The sequence below is a fragment of the Phascolarctos cinereus genome, unplaced genomic scaffold (assembly GCF_003287225.1).
Source record: "Phascolarctos cinereus isolate Bilbo 61053 unplaced genomic scaffold, phaCin_HiC Scaffold_4;HRSCAF=312, whole genome shotgun sequence".
In the NCBI taxonomy this organism is placed as follows: Eukaryota; Metazoa; Chordata; class Mammalia; order Diprotodontia; family Phascolarctidae; genus Phascolarctos; species Phascolarctos cinereus.
In genome coordinates, this window is record NW_027555847.1 from 602644771 (window position 1) to 602667765 (window position 22995).

Genomic DNA, 22995 nt, shown 5'->3' on the forward strand with positions numbered 1-22995 from the left:
TTTGTTTTGGTTAGGACTAAGCCCTCCCTTAATCAATCCTCCTCTAATTTCACTCCTCCTCTTCCCCTATTGAGCGACGTTCAAATGTTAGCCACTCACCCTACCTCCTTCCTGCTTATTTGCATAATTGTCTACTTGAGCATCTCTGATTATGTGAGTCAATTTCCCTTAGCCTTCTTTTTCCTTCCCTTCACCCCATCCAGTGTGTTCCTCTTCCTCCTCCATTCTTTTCTAATGATTATCAAGACATAGCAAAAACATTCCTAGGCTTTGCCTAATTGGACTCTTTCTATAAATCCTAATGATGATAATAATATTCAGAAGAGGCATATGTATAATCTGCCCATATTTTAATTTAAGCAGTCCATCCTTGTTTCATCCTTAATTGTTGTTTATTCATGTTTATCTTCTTATGTTTCTCTTTACTCCTGTGTTTGAATTTCAAAGTTTCTCCCCAGCTCTGGTCTTTTCATCAGGAATGCTGCGAGGTCCTCTATTTCATCAAAAATCTTTTTTTCCTCCTGTAGCATTATACTCAGTTTTGCTAAGTTATTTTTCTCTGTAAGCCAATATCCTGCAACTTCTGGAATATCATATTCCAGGTTCTCTGCTCCTTTATAACAATGCCTGCTAAATTACTAGTGATCCCAATTGTGGCTCTTTCAAATCTGGCTGCTTATGGTATTTTTTCTTTGACCTGGAAGCTTTGGATTTGTCTATGATGTTCCTGGAAGTTTTTATTTTGGGGTTTCTTTCATGAGATGACTAGTGGATTTTTTTTTCTACTTGCAATGTGCCCTCTGGTTCTAAGAAATCTGGAAACTTTTCTTTTAAGATTTCTTGAAAGAGGATGACTAGGCTTTTTTTTTTTGTCATGATAGTCCAATGATTCTTAACATTTTTCTCCTTTGTTTTCCAGGTAAATGTTTTTGTTTTTGTTTTTTGCCCTGAGATATTTTATATTTTTCAGCCTCATTTTGACTTTGTTTTAATATTTCTTGTTGCCTCATGGCCTCTATTTGGTATCTTTTAATTTTCAGGGGATTTGTTGCTTGGGTAAGATTTTGTATCTCTTGTGCCAAGCTAATTCCCTTTCCAATTATTTCTTCCATAACTCTCACTTCTTTTCCATTTTCCCCCTCAAGTGCTATTTCATTTACAAAAAACATTTTAAAGTTCTTTCTCAAAGTCTTGCATTATCGCTTCCAAGAACTCTTCTTGAGTTCATGCCTAAGTTATGTTTTTCTCTAAGGCATTCCTTGTAGGTGATTTGGAGTCATAATTTTTTCTTTTTTTCTGTATTTGTGTCTTGAGAGTCTCTGCCACCATAATAACTAATTATGGTGGGATTCTTATTTTGTCCACCCATCATTCCAGCCTGCTTCCTTATTTCAAACATGATATTAGGGTTAGATTCCATCACACTTCTGGAGGAAGGTCCAGAATTGTCCTGTTGCCGCTTTCTTGGAATATTAAATGTGCCATTATTCCAGGATCTCAGGGACAAGGTGGGGACCTTCAAAAGCTTTTAGTGTTCTCAACTGGGCTGATCCAATCAGTCAAGAGTTGATTGTTGCTCTCCTGGTGTGAATTCTGAAAGTTCCTGACTTGAGTTTAGGTCTGAGCAACAGACTCTCCTAGACTCTGTCCCTCTCAGCCAGTTGGGAAGCTGTGCTGGCTCAGAGTGATGAAACTGTAGGCTCTCATTTGGTCTGAGGTTCCTGTCTTGGTTATTTCTCTTCAGGCTGAGTTAGATGCTGGAGGTAAGACTGTGCTCTGGCTTGGGGTCTGCTCTGCTGCTGGCTGCTGAATTTCCTCCTTTTTAATACACCATCCAGGGTCTTTCCCCCTCTTGTGCAGGTTTCTTTCCCTGGATCTGTGACCCAGTGGGTGACAGAGCTGCCAGTAGACACCTGTCTGCATTGAAGTGTCCTTGCACGGATCTGGTTTTTCTTCATGTCCTGGTGCACCGAATCTCCCTGCATACTTTACATGCAATGACCTCCTTTCCTGACCCTGTTTACAAACCTGTCTCCTCGTGCCAAATTGGGCTGGACAAATGATTCACTATGTCTTTTTCTGGATTTCCCCATCAGGATTTATTATGATGCATTTTCTAGATTTACTTAGAGGAACTGTTGTTGCTGCTATTTGGGGGGGCTGTGGGGAGTTTACCTCACTACTTCTTACCATCTTGCCATCTTGGTTCTCCCTTTCACTCCCCTCCCCTTTTTAAAAATAGCAACACAACCATTGTACCGGTAGATCAGGCATGATGGACACTAAGGCATTCTATTTTATTTTTTAAGTCTCTCAAAACATCCATTTTGAACAGGACAGAAAGCTATAGAACAGATCCGGGGTTAGAAGGTCCCTAGGTTCAAATCTTTGCTTTGCCACTTGCCCTTCAATGGGTTAATATGCAACTCACTTCACCTCCCTAGGCCTGGGCTTCCTCTGTGAAACATGGAGTTAGACTAGATGGCCTCTAAGTTCCTTTCCAGCTCCAAATCTATGACTCTAAGGGGACACAGCACTTAGATGGATTCAGATCTGGTTCAATGTCTGGCCCATAATAATAGCCTTTAATGAACTTAAGCAGCATGGTGCTAGAGCTGGCTGGGATTATATACAGTTTGTGGGAGCAGGCTGGTTACATTTGCAGTGTGAATGTTTACCCCTTGGGAACTAGCAGATATTATCAATCAAGGCTTGATTTGTTGTTTTGTTGATTATCCAGACTGAAGGAAGTGATGGAGAAAATATGTGTAATGCAGATTAAACTTAAAAGTGTGTGCTGCAGACCTGTGCCCTCTCCCCAGAGAGCTGGTGGTTAAACATTTAGCAGCAAATCCTGAATCTAAGTCAAATGGAAGGAGGTTGACAGTGATACATCCTAGGGATCTATACTGGTAAACAAAGAAGAACTGATTTAGAGGAGGAAGGAAGCTTAGAAACCATCCAGACCAATCCCATCATTTGGGAACTGAGAACTTCTCTATCTGGCTTCTGTGAAAAATGGCTGTAATAAAATGAGTGGTAGAAGAGAGGCCTTGAGCTACATAAGGCAGAGAAGGACATCATGTAGTTGATTTGGAGGAGTCTGAACTAGTGAAGCAGGTTAGATGTTGAATCTGAAACTCCCTGGAAAAGTTATTTACACTAATTTTTCTCTACTTCCCTTACCTGCAAAACCCTCTTCAATATGGCTTCCAACCTCATCATTCAAGTATGACTGCCCTCTCTAAAATTACCACTGGTATAGTGAATAGAGCACTGCACTGAAAATCTGGAAGATCTGAATTCAAATCCTGCCTGACACTTTTTGGCTGTGACACTAGACAGGTCATTTAACTGCTGGTTTAAGTTCCCTCATCTTTAGAAGTGGAGATAATATAACACTTACCTCCCAGGGTTGTTCTAACCATGAAATAAGATTATATATATAAACTACTTTGCAAACCTTAAATTGCTATAAAAATGCTAGCTATTAATAAAAATATAATTAATTCTTAAGTCTAATGGTCTTTTCTAAATCTCCTTGATCTCTCTGAAACACTTGAGCACCTTCTCCTAAATGCTTTCATTTCTGAGCTTTCAGGACACTGTTCTCTTCTTCATTATCCTTTTAGATGTCTGACCACTATTCGGTCTCCTCTGCTGGATCTTCAACTGTATCATGGCTACTAACTGTGGGTCTACTCCCAACACTCTGTCCTGGACTCTCTCTTTTTCCTGTATAAGCTCCCACTTTGCAATCTCAGCTCCCATGAATTCAATTATCAGTCTGATATGAAGCCTAAATTTTCTTCTTTTCAACACCCACCCATTACTCCTAATTTTGTCTTCTGTGAACAAACAGAACAAAGTTAATCCCTCCTCCTATGCTTTCAAACATCTCAAAAGATATATTATGTGTACCTCCCTTGGGTCATCTTCACCATACCAAACACATTCAGTTCTTTTAACCAATCTTCATGATACAAATTCAAGTTCCTTCACCACCCTAGTGTGTAGGTGTTACTTGGATAAAGATCTAGCAAAAAAAAAAAAAGACTTAATATGAGTAGTCAGATGGGTAGACATCTCTAACTTAACATGTCCAAAGTAGAACTCTTCATTTTCTCCCTAGCCAACCCCTCTTGCCAGCTTCTCTTTTACTGTTGAGGGTCCCATCATCCTTCCAATCACCTAGGATTACAACCTCTTAACCATCCTCAACCCCTTTCTCTCACCCCACATATCCAATCAGGCATGCAATTTCATAATTTATTTCTCCACATTTCTCATGTATATCTCACCTTTCATACAGCCACCACCTAATTCATGCCCTCATCACTTCTTACTGGGACTCAAAGTAACGTAATTGGTCTCTCTGCCTCAAGGGACCACTTACTGGACATGTTATACGGGGGATTCCCTTCATGTACAATCTAGATTAGACAGCCACTATGGTTCCTTTCACTTTTCAAATTCCATGATTTTGATTCAGGAGAAAGGGAGGTAGGTAAGTGATTTGTCCAAGGGTACACAGGTAGTAAGGGTCAGTAGTAGGATTTGATAGCATCCTTATCAAGTTGATGAATGACCTGAAGTTGTGAGGGATAACATGTTAGATGACAGAATTAGGATTTTAAAAGATGTCAACAATGGACAGAATCTAATGAAATGAATTTTAGTAGAGACAAACATAATTTCCTACAACATCAGACCTACACTTGTTTGTTTGTTTTTTTAATCAATCACACAAATACAAGATAGGGAAAGATGTGACCAGACAAGAATAAATTTGAAGAAGACATAGGGATATAAGTGAATTGCCAAATTGAATCAGCATTGTTACACTGAAAATAAAACAAAAACAATGAAACCTTAGATTAGACAAAATATGGTACCCATTAAACTGCATATTACAGAAAATTCAGGCGTGATGTCAGGAAAAACTTACCAACTAAAGCTATCCAATACAGAATGAGCTGCCTTAAGAAGTGGTAAATTTCCCTTCATTCAGGATTTTTAAGCACCAACTAGATGACTGAGATGTTATATATTCTATTTTCCAACATCTATATAGTATAATTCAATATAGAACACTTGCCCATCTTATATAATTTGTTCAATAATTCTTTCAAGTATGCCCATCCTGTCTTCCCAAGAAGAATGTAAGCTCCCTGAAAATAAAGGTATCATACACTTCTGTTGTCTTCTCCACTTGCACCCTGACACATACATACCTACAATCAGTACAGAAGGCTTGTTATTGTCATTTTGGTCTAGACCTGTGATTTGACTGATAAAGAAATTTCCCCAGCCCCCTCCATCTCAGATCAACATCACAACAGCTATCTTAAAGACTTACCTTGGGCACTGAGATATTAAAAGACTGATTTATAATAAAAAAAAATGTGTCACAGGCAAGATTTGAACTCAGAGTCCTCCTGAATCCAAGGCCATCCCTTCCATCTACTACCCCCATACTACCTTTCCAGTGAAAAGAGTCAGCGCCCGCTAACATATTATTGAGAAATGAACAAATTTTACCAAAATGACATGTCTAAGCCATTACAAGCCATTCAATATACTTCACGGAATCACAGAATTTCTGAGTTGGAGGAAAACCTCACACTCAATAATTGCTCATCCAGACTTTGCTTGAAGACTTCTCAATATAGCTCATTCTAATTTATAACGTACAACTCATACATGTTATATAGTTCATTTGTTGGAGTTTGCAGGGGATGTGATGTTTGCTCATGTTTGTTCCTTAGCAATACGTCCACATTTCATCCAAATGAATGTTATTTTAAAATTAATAACACAAGCATGCATTTACATAGTGCTTTACAATTTACAAGGCACTTCCTTAACAATTCTTCTTGGTAAATAGGGCGACTTTTTTTCTATTTTTTCAGGAAAAGAAATAACCTCAAATAGGCTGTGACTTGTCTGTTTATACAACTAGTAAGATGGGACTTGTTCCTTGTGATCTGACTGGAGCACTCTAATTATACCATACTACTTTCCCAACTAAAGCTTAACTAAGTTATTTTTTAAATGCCAGTAAACCCTATCTCCATATCTCTAAAAGGATCACTGACTTAGGATTCACCGACTAGAAATATTCTAAAAGCCCTACAAGCTGTGAGGCATGTCACTATTTTTTAAGCCTAGGAAATTGTTATATTTAGGTGTGCTATTTCCTACATGATTAGCATTGCCAATAGTTTGAATCATATCCTTATTGTTAGTATACAAGCTCCAATGAGCCTTTGACACAAATAATCATATTTCCCTATTATAAAAATGCCCAAAGGACTTGGGCACAGCCCAGATGTCCACTAAGTCCCACCTGGCTCTAAAATTTTATGACTCTGAGAACAGCAAAAAATAATTAAGCTCAAATAAGAAAATTCTGCCAAAACATTTTTCTATGTTGAGCAGCAAGCTGCCTGAATATTCTTCTGTTTGGCTTTGGTATCAGGTGCAGTGTTCCACTCCCCCCTCCCATCAATGGTAAAAAGGCTTTTTTAAAATTATTCTGATAAGGCAAACTCTTTTCATTTAGCATGTTAATTGTTCACATCTTCCTGAGACACTATATTTAAAGTACTGCTATTCCTTTTAGGCTTGTTAAGAGCAAATGACTAAGGGAGCAGAGGGGACCTATTGAAGAGGGCCATTAATAATAACCAGTCAGTCCACAAACATTAAGTACTTACTACATACCAAGACCCGTGCCAAGCTCTGGGGATACAAACCAGGACAACAATATATCTCATTGGTACATAGCTGTTTGCAGTTGTCTCCCCCTTAGGCTGTGGGCTCCTTGAGGGCGGAGACTGATTGCCTTACTTTGCATCCCCAGTACTCAGCACAGCATCTGGCACAGAAAATGTGTTTAATAAATAAATAAATTTAGATAAATAAATAAAATAAGAGTTTAATAAATGTTTGGTCACTTGAAGAACCCAGTCCTGACCCTAAAGGAGCTCATATTCTAGTGAGAAGTAGCATACAATTAATTATGTACCTACAGAATACACATAGTGTAAATGGGAAGTAACCTCAGAGGGAAAACACTAGAGGAAACCAAGAAAGGACTCTCATGTAAGGTAGAGTATGAGCCAAGGCTTGAAGGAAGACAAAAGCACAGGTAAGAATGAAGAGCACTTCAGGAATGGGAGACAACAATGGCAAAGGTACAGAGTCAGGAAATGGAGTGTTGTGTGTACAAAACAGCAAGAGTGCCAGCTATCAATGGAGTGTAATATACATGTAGGGCAGTAAAGTAGGAGATTGCAAAGGTAGAAAGGGTCTAGATAACAAAGGACTTTTTTTTAATAGAATCTTTTTTTTTAGGCAATTGGGGTTAAGTGATTTGCCCAGGGTCACACAGCTAGTAAGTGTCAAGTGTTTGGTCTGAGGCCGGATTTGAATTCAGGTCCTCCTGACTTCAGGGCCAGTGCTTTATCCACTGCGCCACCTAGCTGCCCCAACAAAGGGCTTTAAAAGACAAACAGAGGAACCTATATTTGTTCCAGGAGGTAATAGGGATCTGCTAGAATTTGGTGAGCTGGAGAGTCTGTGGTTTAAGATCACTTTGGCAGCTCTCCAAAGGGATAAAATGAAATGGGGAGGGAGTAGAGCCAGAGAGACAAAAGCTACTGCATTCGTATGGATGTGAGATAATGAGGGCCTACACGAGGGTGGCAGCTGTGAGTAGAGAAAAGAGTATGTGTACAAGAGATGTGAAGGTAGAAGACAGACCAGGGATGTGAGATGAGTGCAACTGAAGAGTTGAGGAAGACACCAAGCCTGGATGACTTGCAAGGATGGTCCTTTCCTCCATAGTAATAAGAAGTTCAGAAGAGGGGAGTGTGAGAAGGAAAAGACAATGAGTTACCTTCTTCTATACAGCCTCCATTAACAAAACTAATAATTTAATGACCACATGCCATCTCACGCATCACCAGGATCCAGGAAACCCATCCCCCATCCCCATGAGATACAAAGGCTTACCTTCCTTTGACTTCAGAGCCAGAGGCTGCCATAAAGTACTGCCCAGAATCCTGAATAACAACCCAGAACACATTTATCCCATTGAGACCATGGTATAATATCTTCACTAGGTTCCTCAGTAATAATATGCGCTGTATTTTTTTAGGCAAGTACAAGAAGTTAACAACTGAGGAGCACTTATATGCCATTTGTACAAAGAATCAAGAATAGAAAGAAAAAGGCAAAAGTACTTCTGCCATCATGAAATTTGTTTTCCAATGGGAAAGGAAAAAATATATATGTATGTGTATACATGTATATATGTATGCATGTATACATATATTTATATATGCACACATCTTTGTATATATATGCATATATTCCTATGCATATCATACATATATACATATGAATACACACACATATATAAATATATATGTATATTTATATATATATACATATGTGTGTGTGTGTGTGTGTGCGTGTGTGTGTGTGTGTGTGTGTGCATATGCATTATTCCAGAGGTGTCAAATGCCCACAACACTCCTTATGGTGGCCTGAACCACATTAGAATGTAGTTCCTAATTGTAATGGGTGATGTAGTAATTAAAAGAAAGAAATGTATAAATACATGTCATTTTCTAAGTCAGTAAGCAGCCCAGCTGGATCCCTATATACAGTTTAGTGGCCCCCATATCTGAGTTTGATGCCATTGCTGCACAAGACCCATGGAGATATGGTGGGGTGACCAGGAAAAGCCTCTTCCAAGAGAAAATGTTTGAGCTCAGTTTTGAAGGAAGTGAGAGATTTTAAGATGCAGAGATATCATGGGAAAGGATACCAAGCATGGGGAAGAGCCAGAGAAAAGCCAAAAACAAGAAAGATGGAAGAACAGCCAAAAGAAAAAAGTCTGGACCATATAGCTTGACCATACAGCAAATGGAGAGGAGGATGTCAGACACCTGGAAAGACAGGAAGGCAATGAGTTTGAATGCCATATAAAGTTTACCTTATATTCTAGAGCTGATAGGGAGATATTTTACTTTTGTGAACTGGGGTTGGAGATATGGGATAGGGTCTGAAACATAGTCAGACCTGCACTTCAGGAAAATGACATTGGCAGCTACGGGGAACATGGAGCGGAACAGTGAAGAGACCTTAGGAGGGGAGACCAATCAGAAAAAGACCAATTTCAATATTAGGTGGCAAGGCCCTGAACATGTTGGTGGCTCTGCAAAAAGAGAGAAGGGGACAGAGAAATCAAGTAATGTGAAGATAGAAATAATAAGGTGAGTAATAATAAGATGAATAAGGGTGATGAGGTAAGGATAACACTAAGTGGGGGAAGCCTGGGTGACTGAAGGTGGGGTGGAATGGCATTGCCCTCAATAGTAATAGGGAAGTTTGCAATAGGGGCAAAGTTGGAGGGAAAGACAGAGGAATTCTTTTTTTGATCTACGTTATTATGCAATGTCCAAGGAAAACCCATCTCAAGATACGCAATAGACAGTGTGTGATATGGGACTCAAGTTCAGCAAAAAGACAAAGATGGACTTCTAGATCCAGAAGTCAGCTGCAGAGTAATGATAATTGAAACCATGGAAGCTAATAAGATCACCAAGTGAGAGAGTATAGACCAAAAAGAGAAAAGGTCTCAGGACCAAACCTTGGGGTACAATCACAGTTAATGAGTTTGACAAAAGTAAACATCCTGCAATGGGAAATAAGAAAGTAGTCAGACAGGTAGGAGGAGGACTTGTCATGGACTCCTGGAGACCAGAGAATATCCAGAAGTAGAGAGCTGTCAACAGATTCAAATGTTACAAAGAAATAAAGAATGATGAGGATTGGGGAAAGACCATTAGATTTGGCAATTAGAGAGCATTAGTAACTTGGGAGAGAACAGTTTCAATTGAATTACAAAGTCAGATTGCAGAAGGTTGAAGAATGAGCGTTAGGAAAGGAAGCAGAGACACTCAATGTAGACAGTGGCATATGGGTCAGATATAGAAGGGGAACAGAGTTCTATCATGGATCTTGCTAATTGACAGGGAATGCTGGAAAACCATGCTAAGTTCCTTGCTTCAATTAACTCAAACAGCCTAATGAGGTAAATTGACTATGAGTGGCTGAGGCTGAGAAAAGTTCAGAGAATCAAGGATTATCTGGAGGTAAAAATGAGAGGGGCGGGAAGAGAGCATCTAGCTCAATGCTTTCATTTTTAATAGATGAAGTTGAGGCCTGCAGAGATTAAGCAATTTACTCAAGATTACACAACTGGCTACAGTCTATGAATGATCTATTCTTGACCTCGGGACCCTGACACATTTTAACATTAAGAACTGGCTGAAGACAGAACAAGCTACCAAGAAAGGCTTTTGATTCTAATTTAAGGTTCAGGATGCATTGTGTCTGGTTTTGTTTGCTTTGTTTTTAAAGATGTTTAAACATCAAAAAAGGAAACTGTACCTTAAACTTTTTTTTTCTTTAAAAGGATCTAAAATGGTTTTCTTGTTAATGTAATTTTATGCTTAGCTATTTTAGAGGGTTGTTTTTGCCATTAAAGTGGGATTATTATTATTAAATTGGGTGGGCTAGAATAGCAATACTCTAGTTAGAAATTCCTAAGTTCTATCCATGCCATACTGCTTGCACCAACATCTGGTGATCAGTTGTGTACCCAAAGTGCAGTTTGGATTTGAGAGTTTGATGAAAATCATTTTGGAAGCTGAAAACTGTAAGTTTTACAGATAAGGAAGAAGCAGAGACCAGGCGAGCACATTTTGTTCAAGGTTAAATAGCTATTAGTGGCAGAGCTGGGGTTCAAACCCAGGTCTCTGAACTTCCAATCAAAATATCACAGGCCACTAGAGAATTATGCTTGCATATCAATATATTCCAAAAGTTTTATCAAAAAACCCACTCCCTAAATAGAAATGTTTCGGTGTATTTTAGATTTAAGGGATTTTACAAAATGAACCCATAAGAGACATCAGCAGTAGAGTGGAAAAAAACAGACTGGCTTTTGATTCAGAAGATCCAAGTCCAAATACTGGCTCTGCTCCTTCACTGCTCTGTGACACTGTATGAGTCACTTGACCTCATGGGCCTCGTCTTCCTCACGTATATAATATGGCTTGAGTTGTACTACATAGACACTAAGGTCTCTTTCTGGCTCTAAATCCATACACCTGAAGCATTTGCTACAAACAAGCTAACTCACATGTCATCTTTGATATCAAAGCTGTGATTAGAAATCCCCAGCAACCAGTGCTACTCCCCTTGTTTAGGCCCATTCCTTCTACAGAAGCACTTGAAACCATTTTGCTGATTAAAAAAACAAAAACTCCAAGTGACTCAAAAGAGCTAATTTTTAAAACTACAATTAAAAAGAGTGTGTGTGTGCGTGTGTGTGTGTGTGTGTGTGTGTGTGTGTGTGTGTGTGTGTGTGTGATGGCTAAAGTTCAGTTGCCAGCGAATGTCCATGGCAGGGGTTGCTAAGAGTTTGGGCCATTCATGACCATAAATAAATACACTCAGATGTTTAATTAATTCCTGTAGAAGGCAGAGGATTTATAAGCATATTTGAATTTCAACAAGCTTGTATTTCACACCAAGAAACCAAGCTAAGTCAACACTCCACACAGTGATGCCTCTGATCAACAGTTTAAACTGTTACCTTTAAAAACTAAAGTGTAAATAGAAAGATCATAGGACCATAGATTTAAAGTTGGAAATGAGCTTATAGGTCATATGATCCAAACCCCTCATTTTACACTTGAGACTGAAGTGTCAGAGAATTTGAGTGGCTTCTGACACATTTGTTATAAGACTTGCTAATTGGTCTTTCATTCATCCATCCACCTCTTCCTTCCAGGGGATTCTTCCTCAACTTTATGTCCCTATTTTCTGTGCTATAATAAGAGGTGACATTTACATAGGATTTTAGGATTTACAAAGTACTTTACATATTTTGTGTCATTTGATCTTCATAACAATCCTATGCAGACACTATTACTCCTTTTTTTTTTTTACAGATGAGGAAACTGAGGCTCAGAACTTTGATGATTTACCTAATGTCTTATACCTAGGAAGTATGCAGGGTAGGAATTGGCCCTAAGTTTCCACTGATTCTAAGTTTGCTGTACCTCCTAGCTACAGATAGGTAGGCAAATTTGAGCTTTCTCACCAGGGCTCCACTGGAAGCTAGTGTTAACAGATTCATAGAGACAGTGTGTTTCATAAACACAGGCTATGACTTAAAATGCCAGACAATGAATTAAGACAATCTACGCAAAGCAGTTTGAGAACCTTAAAGTACTATACACACATTAGCCATTATTATTTTCTGACCACTCCAACTTCTGATTTGGAATAAGAATGTTTATTCAATACAAGTAGGTTATCTGTGATGAACAGTCAATACAGATTTGTAAAGAACTTTTGGCAAATCAAAGAATCTTAAGGCCATTAGCAAATAGCTATTATTTTATACATTGGCTTAAAACAGTATTGCTACTAACCATTCCTCTTGCTCAAGACAAGCAAATTTACCTCAGGTCAATAGAAAAGAACCTTGGGTTTCATTGATTTACTATAAGCACAACTATAGCAAAGCAAACTAGTTAATATGTGTGTATCTACTTCATAAGGCTGGCTCACAGAATCCTCACCCTACTTCCTCTTTTCTTTTTTCTTTCTCTTTCTTTCTGTAAATAATTTATCCAAATAGAGTCTTCATTTTAAAAAGTGCATGTGAAACCTTATCTATGATAAGGTTTTCCTGAAGAGGGCCCTGCTTATACTCTACTTTGGTGGCATTACCAAACTAATCACAGCTGGACAATCTGAATAGGGACCCATTGTATCTTCCACCACGATAGAATCAGCTTTCAAGTGGGAGCAAATCTTAAGAGATCATTTGTTGAAACTCCCTCATTTTACAGAGAAGAAAGCCCAGGCCCAGAAAGGTTAAGGAAATTGTCTAATGTCACAACTACAGTGTGGTAGAGCCAGGATTTGATTCCTATTTTCCTGACTAGGAGTGTTTTTTTTCTTCCATTACTGCAAACCTACCCCCAAGAGTGTGCACTTGTAAGACAGGTAGGAATTAGGATAGTCTCTTTGTCAAGGTAGAACTGCCCAAAATGAATTAGGTCCCACAAATAGGGCATTCTATTCAGACCTGCTTAGCTGACTACTTCAAATTAACAATATTCCAAAGTATATACTTTATATTAACAAGATTTACAGAAATTAAACCAACTCTGGACATTCCACTTGGAGTATTGGATTTCTCTAACTATTCACAGGATCAGCAACCTAGAGCTGGAAGGATCCTCAGAGGTAATTAGTCCAACTGATTCATGGCTGAGGAAGATTAGGCCCATGGAGGTGAAGTGACTTTCCCCAAGCCACACAGGTAGCATCAACTTAATTCCCCAGAAATTTAGAGGCACTGATTTTTCTAAAGGATGAGTAATTATGCTGCCATTCCCATACAACCTTCTAGTTATAATCATTCCTCAACATGCCTTTTCTCAGCCCACTAAGTCAAGCCCTCCTCACCTCTTACTTAGACTACTTCAGTAGCTTCCTCATTTGTTCCTATGCCTTAGTCTTTTCCTTCTAAAATTCATCTTTCACATAGCTGACAAAGTGACTTTCTTAAAGCAAAAGCCTGACCATGTAAGGCCCTCTTCCTCACTTCATAAATTCTAATAACCCCCTCTGTTACCTATAGGATCAAATATAAACTCCACTGGTATTTAAAGCTCTTCACAACTTAACCTCATTCTAGCTTTTATAGCTTTCTTATACATTCTTACACCTCTATATGATCTACCATACACTGATACTGACCCAACATATGTTGCTCACACACAACACACCACTGTCCAGCCCTGTCCAGCAGCACTAGCTGTTCCATACCTGGAATACATACCTTCCTCATTTGTACCTCCTGGAATCCCTGGCCTCCTGTAAGATTTAATTCAAATGCTACCTTCTGCATGAAACCTTTTCTGTACCCACCAGCTACAGATATGTTCCTCTTCAAGGTTATCTTTTATTTGCTTTGTGTGTTCTGAGTGTACCTTTACATGTACAACACATATTGTCTCCCCAATTGGAATGCAAACTCTTACAGGGTGAGGATTATTTTTTTTTTGTCTTTAAATCCGCAGCACTGAGCACAATGCCTAAAATAATAAAGGTTTAGTATTCTTGTTGGTTGACTGAATTGTTGGTTGGCTCTTTCCTCTTCTTAGACCTCAAATTGCCTCCTACCTATGCTAAATCAATTTTTATTACACTTATTTTATTCATTTACCATAAACATAGTGAACCTTTATCATTCACAAAGATACTAGTACACAAATATTACTAACTTTTGGTTATATGTGGTAAGTTAAAATATTGATATTAACACATACTGACATACCAATTTAATGTCAATTACCGCTCACATTAGTTTTTAAAAAAACAAGAAAATTATTTAAATGCTCACTTGCACATCTGTTCATGTCTGGTGCTCTATGTCCATAATACCCTGATGGGCACGAATGTAAGCACTCTCCATATTGCCTCATTCCTTCTCTTCGAAGAAAGAAGAATAACTTTTGTTGGCACCTGCTGCATCCATTATCCTTTGAACAAGACAAACAACCTTTGCAAATTGGATTTGATACGTAGCTAGCTGCAAAACAAAAACAAAGAAGTAAGATGTACCATTTTGAAAAGTTAGGAATCTTAGGAGAAGGCAGATATTGGTGGGGGGGAAGGGACAGGACTTAGTGATAAGATAGGGCAAGGATTAAAACCTTTTAATTAGAATATATTCTTTGTAACATACCAACAATAATAAAGCATATCAAAATTAACATTAATTCTAAATTTATTCTAATTCTAACATTAATTCTAAATACAAATCATAGAGTAACTTAATGAAGCCAGACTAGAAATTATCAAGTTTGACTCAGCAATTTTAAGGACAAAAAAGGTAAGCACAGTCACACTATAACTAGTAACAAAGATTACATACAGAAGACTTATATAAAGAAGACTTTGCCTTCTCTGAAGGTTTGGCTTCAAAATTTCAAACTGTACCTAAGAAAAATTAGTATATTTAAGAGCCAGGTCTGATCATCATCTTAATTGTTGTTGTTCAATCACATACAACTCTTCATGACTCCATTTGGGGTTTTCTTGGCAAAGATACTGACTGAAGGGGATTGCCACTTCTTTCTCGAGTTAATTTTACAGATGAGGAAACTGAGGCAAACAGGGTTAGGTGACTTGCCCAGGTCACGTAGTTAGTAAGTGTCTGAATCCAGATTTGAAATCAGGTCTTCCTGACTCCAGGCCTGGCACTCTATCCATTGTACCACCTAGCTGCCCTCACCATCTCAATAACCACTTTTAAAAACCTCTCAATGACCTTGGACAATTGTTTCAATAGAGTCCAGTTATAGAATTTTAATGATTACCTCCATTTGATCCTGTATATAGTATGTAGATAGTTGTTTTCATCTTGTCACCCCCATTAGACTATGAGCTTCTTAAGAGTAGGAACTGTCTTTTGCCTTTCTTTGTATCCCCAGTGCTTGGTATGGTGCCAGGTACATGGTAAATGCTTTATAAATCTTGATAACAGCTGGTGATACTAATCATTTCAGATTAAGAGAAGATGGCATGCTCTATCCTATGAAGAACCAGCTTCTAGTAAGCAAAAGGACTGTTGATCTCATGCACGCAGATATCCCTCCAAGGACATAGACTATACCCCATCCATGGCTACATGTCATGTATCACTTTCATGCATTCCTCCCACAGGCTCATCACTGGGATTCTACCCCATATCTTAGGCCCTTCCTTATACTCCTTGACATTGTGTAGTAGAGCATAGAAACTGTCATCTGTTAAACCTCACTGTCAACTGACCCACCTCAGTACCTACTCATACATTTATCTGATTATATCCCTTTATTACTACTTCTCCTAAATAGCTCCTCCTGTGTAACCTTTTACAGATTGCTTATGTACATCATGTACCCCTCCATGGACATTTAGGTGATTCTAAGATTCAATTCATTGGCGATCATAGCATTTTAAAACTTACAGTCATATCACTAAAATATTACTGATGTGTTTAAAAGGGGACAGAGGAGGAAAAGAAGGGGCACTGCTGCAGAGATAAGCTTTGAAAGTCACTAAAAATATTGTGCAATTCTTTAAAAGCAATCCAGCCTTCTCTGCCCACCTGTTCAACTCTGAGCCCAATTCATCATCCATTTGCCATAACTGTCCAAGGAAAGTGCTAAAGATTATCTTTCTAACTGCATAGATACAGTCAGGCCACTAAAAGTGCAAAGGAATTAAATATGGTTATGAGAAACCACAACAAGTTACATTGAATGGTGAATCCTTTATCAGAGGAGAAAGAAGAAGAAAGTGAAAAAAAGTTAAAAATAATTTATTATAACATTATGTGATAATCTTTTGGAACTTAGAAACTGAGTTCATTTTTTTTGTCCCTCCATTTTCTAACCACTAATGCTAGACAGAATTTTGAAATTTCTTCATGAATCTCTTTGTCCTAACAATATAAAAGCCAGTCATAATGGCACAATGAGTATTTATAATTGAAACATATTTCAACATAATAATTATATGTATTAATATCAATGCCATTCAGCATTATTCTGAGTAACCACAAATAAAGCATGAAGAACATACGGAAAAGAATTTCGAGTTGGAAGGAACTTTGTAAATCTAAAATCAATGATTTTATTTTCAAGGGGAAAACCAGAAGGTAAAGAGTGGAGAGAAGAGGGAACACAGAGTTCTTTATATGAGATTCTGTGGATATATCATCATCATGGGTAAAATTCCTGCACCCAGTTCAAAAGACATTTATTGAACTCTCTCTGAAGGACTAATGTAAGCAAGGTGCTTGGGGCATGGCAGGGGTTGAGAGAAATACAAAATATAAATGATGCATTTCTTGTCCTCAAAAAGAATAAATCTGCCACTGCTGTATAATATGTCTACCCAAACAAAGATAATACAAATTAAAATGTGAAAATACATGATAGTCACCAAAAAAGCATTACTATGTTATGAGTGCTTACAGGAAAAAGGAATGATTTATGGTTGGGATTAAGGGATGGAGGATCAGAGAAGTCTACATAGATTAGGTGGCATTAAAGGTGAGTCTATACCCACTAAAATTAATGCTAAGCAAATATTCAAATATATACATATATGTGTGTATATATATATATATATATAAATATATACATATATGTGTGTATATATATATATATATATACACACATATATGCATATGTGTTTTTTTCTTTTCTCAACTTCTGGGGAATCAACTTTGATTCATTTTCATTTGTGATAGCCAAAATTTAATCAAAATTTGATTTGCAAAATTAAATTATATTTCTAAATAACTTTGCAAACCTTATAGAGCTATATAAATGCTAGCTATTATTATAATCCATCAAAACCAATCAACACATGAACCACATTTGAGAATCTTATTCTGTCTTCTTACTTCTCCGTCAAAAAGTGGGAAGTATGCTAATTAAGTTCACAATAAAAATGAACTCTTATTTTTAAAAGAGTAAGGATGACTGATGGGCAGTCTAAATATCCTATATGGGTACTTGTGATGTCAAAAGCTTTTAAAGAAGGCCCTAAGCCTGTTGAGAGGACCCTCTGTGAAGGACGTATAGGGCAACATGGATTAGAGGTACAGAAGCATTTCAGTAGTAGCATCAGTGAAAAAGTATGAAAGCAAGGATCTCTCCACCACTGACCAAAGCCAGCACAAATCTACATACATAGTCTTCATCAGTCTCCAGCTACAACCCCATGTGACCAGTTGCCCACTGAACATCTCCACCTAAATGTTCCACAGACATTTAAAACTGACTATGTACTAAATGAAATAATCTTCCCCTCAAACCCACTCCTCTACTTAACTTCCCTATTTCTCTCAAGGGGACTCGAATGTTAAATAAATCAATATAAATACTGTATTTAGACCTAGATTAAAATTCTCAACCCAAAATATAGGATTATTTCAATAGGAAAGTCAATTTCCACATGTCATTTCCACTAAGAATAGCTTTTCCAAAAATCTAACAATCCCTAGGAAGTGTGAGTAATGCCTACAAACCATGGATTTGTCCAAGTAGCTAGAAACTATTTCATGACAAGAGAGAGATTTTAAATGTCAAATGCAGAAAGACAGACTGGAACTGTGCCTTTCATTCTAGTAGTAATAAATGTTCTTTCATGTATTGCTTTGCAGAATGAATGAGGATTTCCCTGGCCATGAAACCGATCTCATGTTCAACTAGAGATCCTCAAAGGCTCTATCAATATCCCTCAAATTCCAACTTTAGTTCTATCAGCTGAAAACAGAATTTAAAAGGACTTGCCTATGCAGCCACATAACATAACAACAGAGCAGCCAGAATATCAGTTACTGGGAATTGAAGCTGAGCCTACGATGACTTTTAGTTCAAAGAATTAATTCAAGGTCTCTATATCACCACAAATCCCACTTCATAGTAAAAAGTATGAATAGTAATGGGAATACTGAGGATAACCTTAAGTGAAAGTTCTCAAACATAAAAAGCAATTGTCTTCCTAACTACAAAATCCTGTGATCCTCAGAAAATTTTCCTAAATTTTCAGACATGCCAATTGAAGAATCATAGGCTTCATTCATTTGAGTGAGGGTTAACACCTTATCTTTTATTGGTCCTTTCCTCTTTGATATATTTTAACCAATTACTTACATGAAGGCTGAGATAGTATGCTTATCAGATTTGCTAATGACATGAAGTTTAGAGAGATAGCATATACTATATAACAAATCAGGATCCAAAATAGAAAAAAGAAGGCAAAGCCAAAAAAAAAATCTCAGGAAATGAAATCTAAATAGAGGTAAATGTAAGAAGTCTTATGTTCAAAAATTCAACTGCATAATTAATAAAATTGAGGGGCAGCTAGGTGGCACAGTAGATAAAGCACCGGCCCTGAAGTCAGGAGGACCTGAGTTCAAATTCAGCCTCAGACCAAACACTTGACACTTACTAGCTGTGTGAACCTGGGCAAGTCACTTAACCCCAATTGCCTAACCCCCCCCCAAAAAAAAATTTATAAAATTGAAGAGACATGAATATGCAGCAATTCATAGGCAAAACACATAGTATATAGCACAAGCTCAATGGGTCATCAACTGTGTGACATGATATATTAGCTGCTTTGACTGCTATCTTAGATTGTGACAACAGAAACATAGTACTGTGAATGAAGTAGGATATAATTCTATTCCACTATGCCCTGCTTAGATTACCTCTGAAATTCTATATAAGGTTGTTGAGGCCACACCATAAGGACATTCATTCACAACCAATATGTACTCCAAAAAGAAGGCAACTAGTATGGTTATGAGAAAAGCAAGCATGCCGTAAGAGGATAGTATGATGGAGTTGTTAAGCCCAGCCAGGAGAAGGAAAACTGGGGTTTGGGCAAAGACATAATCATTATTACATTAAAGAAAATACACTTCTCTTGCTTCGCCCCAGAGGGCACAATAAGAAGCAATGAGAGGAATATCTTAACTCAATATGTGGAAATAATTCCTAACCATTATAGATACCCAAAATAAAATTGGATTGCCTGACAAGACTGTAAATCTCCTTACCTTCTGTGGAGACTGTCAGGGATGCAATAGAGGGCATTTCTGCTTCAGGTAAAGATCAGATGAAAGGATCTCAAATGGCCTTTTCATCTCTAAGATTCCAAGAAACACTAGAAGATACAGATGAAATTCCAGGATGACTACTTGGGTATTTTTATACCTATGGACATGGAGTATCCTCAGGTTTATAAAGTACTTCTTATAACTAAACCTAACATAACACCTATTTTTTCCAAACTTGAACTCAACCATAATTCAGATGTATAACCTGTATTAAATTTTTTGCTGTATCAGGAAGGGAGAGAAGGGAGAGAATTTGTAACTAAATTTTTTTTAACAAATTACATGCAATTGGGAAAAAATAAAATATTATTTTAAAAAGATTTCTATCATAAAAGGTACTTATTATTATATACTCCTGAAGTTTGTGGCTGCATGTTTCAAGAATCAAATACAATCTGTGGTTTATTTGGTTATCATTTGCAAAAGTCCTTTCTCCTACTTTTCCCCAAATCCGCTATCGTATCCACAGATTGTATATGGTGCATTCAGCAGGAAACTTGTATGTGCTATATAAGGCTTACAAACTAAACCTTAGGGAATAAAACTAGGAAGAACTAAAACTTTAATCACTCAGTTAAAGTCAATTATTTTGCCAGGATCTTAATATCTAGAATATCTCTGTTTATTGCCCTGAGATTGGCTCAACTGTGCAGGTGAATAAACAAAGAAGTTAATTTCTTGCTTTGATGATCTCGTTTATTTTGTCTCTTAGTAAGCTTCAGCTTCTCCAACTCTGAAACCTGCTGAGACCTAGAACTGCAGCAGTCCAACTCAAACAGCTCAAAACCAAGATACACCCAAAGAGCAAGGCCAGACACATGATTTTGCAACATTTAAATGCCCCCAAAGAGAAAAACAATGATTTTTAGAGAATACAAACACATCATTCCTTGAGAAATAAATAAATACAGATTTAGAAGTTCAGCAGCATAAACGTAATAGGGCCTGAGTAATGTATCTTTCTACCTTCATATAGTTACTGAAGCAAGTGTTTTATAAATCTTAAAGTTCAATAGAAAAGTGAAGGGGTTTTTTAGTAGTGTTTGTTTTTTGGTGTGGGAACCTGTGATTTCATCAGTATGGATAACCTCCAATGAAGCAACTCTTTCCATCAATGTAGACAAGCAATCATCTGTAATTGATAATCTTAGAGATTGAGTGACTAGTTCATGGACATAGAGCTACTAGGTCTCAAGGCAAAATTTGAACCCAACTTTTCCTGACTATAAGGTCAGCACTCTTAACTACTACATAGCTTTCTGCTTATTATTAAGTCAATTTTATTATGACAGAAAGTAACATGAGTCAGATTTGTTCATCTTATTTCCCACTTGATTTCTGTAATTTTTAACTCCAATGAGTAAGAAATCAACTTTTTGTGGATCTTCAGGTTCTGTTTTTAAGTCTCATTTGTTAAGTCAGATCTAGCTATTTACGTTTTACTTCATAGAACTTTTTATGTAGGTGTTGAATGCCCATCTGTTTCCAATAGACTCCAGACATTTAAGTGCTTCCCTGTTTCTGGACTTTGCTTCTGCCAAGTAAGAAGGAATCTAAATTCCTTCTAGGTGAAGGCATCCATTTCGGACAAAGGGTGCACATTTCTGCTTCTGACAGCAGGATTAAACAATGAATTATTGGCAACTTGGCATAAAGTTGAATCTGCCCATATGATATCATATACTCTGAATTTGAATTAAAATACGCAACTATTACAGAGTCACAACAATAGATCTTACAATAATGGCTAACATTCATTTTCCTCCTTCATGAGATCTGTTTGTTTTTTAATAAAATATTTTTTAAAGAAACATCAGAGTGCATTAAGTGTGTATCTCACACGGTATTGTGCTTGGCATTGTACTGAACAGTCAGCTATAACTCTTGGCTTCTGTGAATTAGTAATCTATAAATACTGGGAAGAAAATACTGAAATATCTTAAGTTACCAGCCCCCTACTCACTTCAGTCATTAAGATCATGAATTATGAGCCATAAAGACTTCATACAAATGATAAATGCTCAGCCTTGGGACAGCTTGCTTAGATTTACATATACAGAGTTGAAGATACCTATTAAAAACAGCTTCTTAAAACATGTACACCAGTCACAACTGAACATAATAAATCTTTAAAAGCTTGATAGCTTATCACTATGAACATTTTGCTGCACATGAAACAAAAAATAAATGTTTAAATTAGTAACTTCACTCATCTTTGCCAAAGCTCTATCTGTATCTCTAAAGATCTGTTAAAAAAATTTCTATAAAGATGACCATTTTGTTTCAAAGTTTGGATTATGTAACCTAATCTATTGCTTGCTGAAAAAAGCCATATCTTAAGAAACCATTTTGGCACATGTTTTAAAACTTGTGCTGTTTAAACAGATAATCTTGCTTTCCCAAAAATAAACCACAAACTTAAGCCAGATACAAATCATGGTAGTGTTCTTCTTGGACCATACTGGAAATATTTTGTAGTCAGAATATCAGTGACTGAGGCTGCTTATTTGTATACTAAAACCAATTTCAATATCCTGAAATACTTTCTATGTTGGCTTGGTGTATTAGTTGTAGAAATGCAAGAAAATATAAGAAGGAAACAGAAAGGAAGAGGAAGAGAAAGAGAAAGAAAGAGAGAAGAGAAAAATACTCAATCCATTTAGACTATACACTATGCTTAAATTTCCAAAATGCAATAATCTAATGTTTCACTACTCCCACACCTTTTCTAATGTCTAGTTTCCACACTAAATTTGACCCTACGAAGATATTTACAGTGGAGATGTATTTATCAAAATACTCAAAATCCCCTTTGTCCTATGTGGTAATGGGTATTTTTAAAACTAAACTAACTTAATATAATATTTAAATGCCTAACATCACCTTTACCCCCACCAAAAATACAGCCTCCTATATGATTAACATTGTAGAAACCAAAACTATGTAGTTACACCATAAGCCTACCAAAATGTACCAAGGCACCCACAAAGGTAAGGCTCTCAGAATTCTGGAACTAGTAACCTTCCCCTGTCATCCAAAAAAAAAAAATCTTTCATTGACGCAATTAACACTGAAAGATCTTTCTGTCCAAAAACAAACTAGTTTCTTTCAATTATATTTCAATGATGATTTTGCTAATTTTCTAAAAAAACAAAAACGAAAACAGTTTTTGAAGTAGAAAGCACAAGTTCTGACTTTCCTAAAGA

The 22995-nt window shown here is 37.1% G+C and overlaps 1 protein-coding gene across 1 annotated transcript in view; it reads right to left on the minus strand.

The window, feature by feature from the left end:
* The window catches only part of RSPO2 (R-spondin 2), a 259264-nt gene that overhangs the window by 120728 nt on the left and 115541 nt on the right, over window positions 1–22995 (minus strand). The window contains exon 3 of the mRNA XM_020970219.2: window positions 14507–14695. Coding sequence (XP_020825878.1) covers window positions 14507–14695 — 189 coding nt within the window. The remainder of the gene's footprint in view (window positions 1–14506; window positions 14696–22995) is intronic.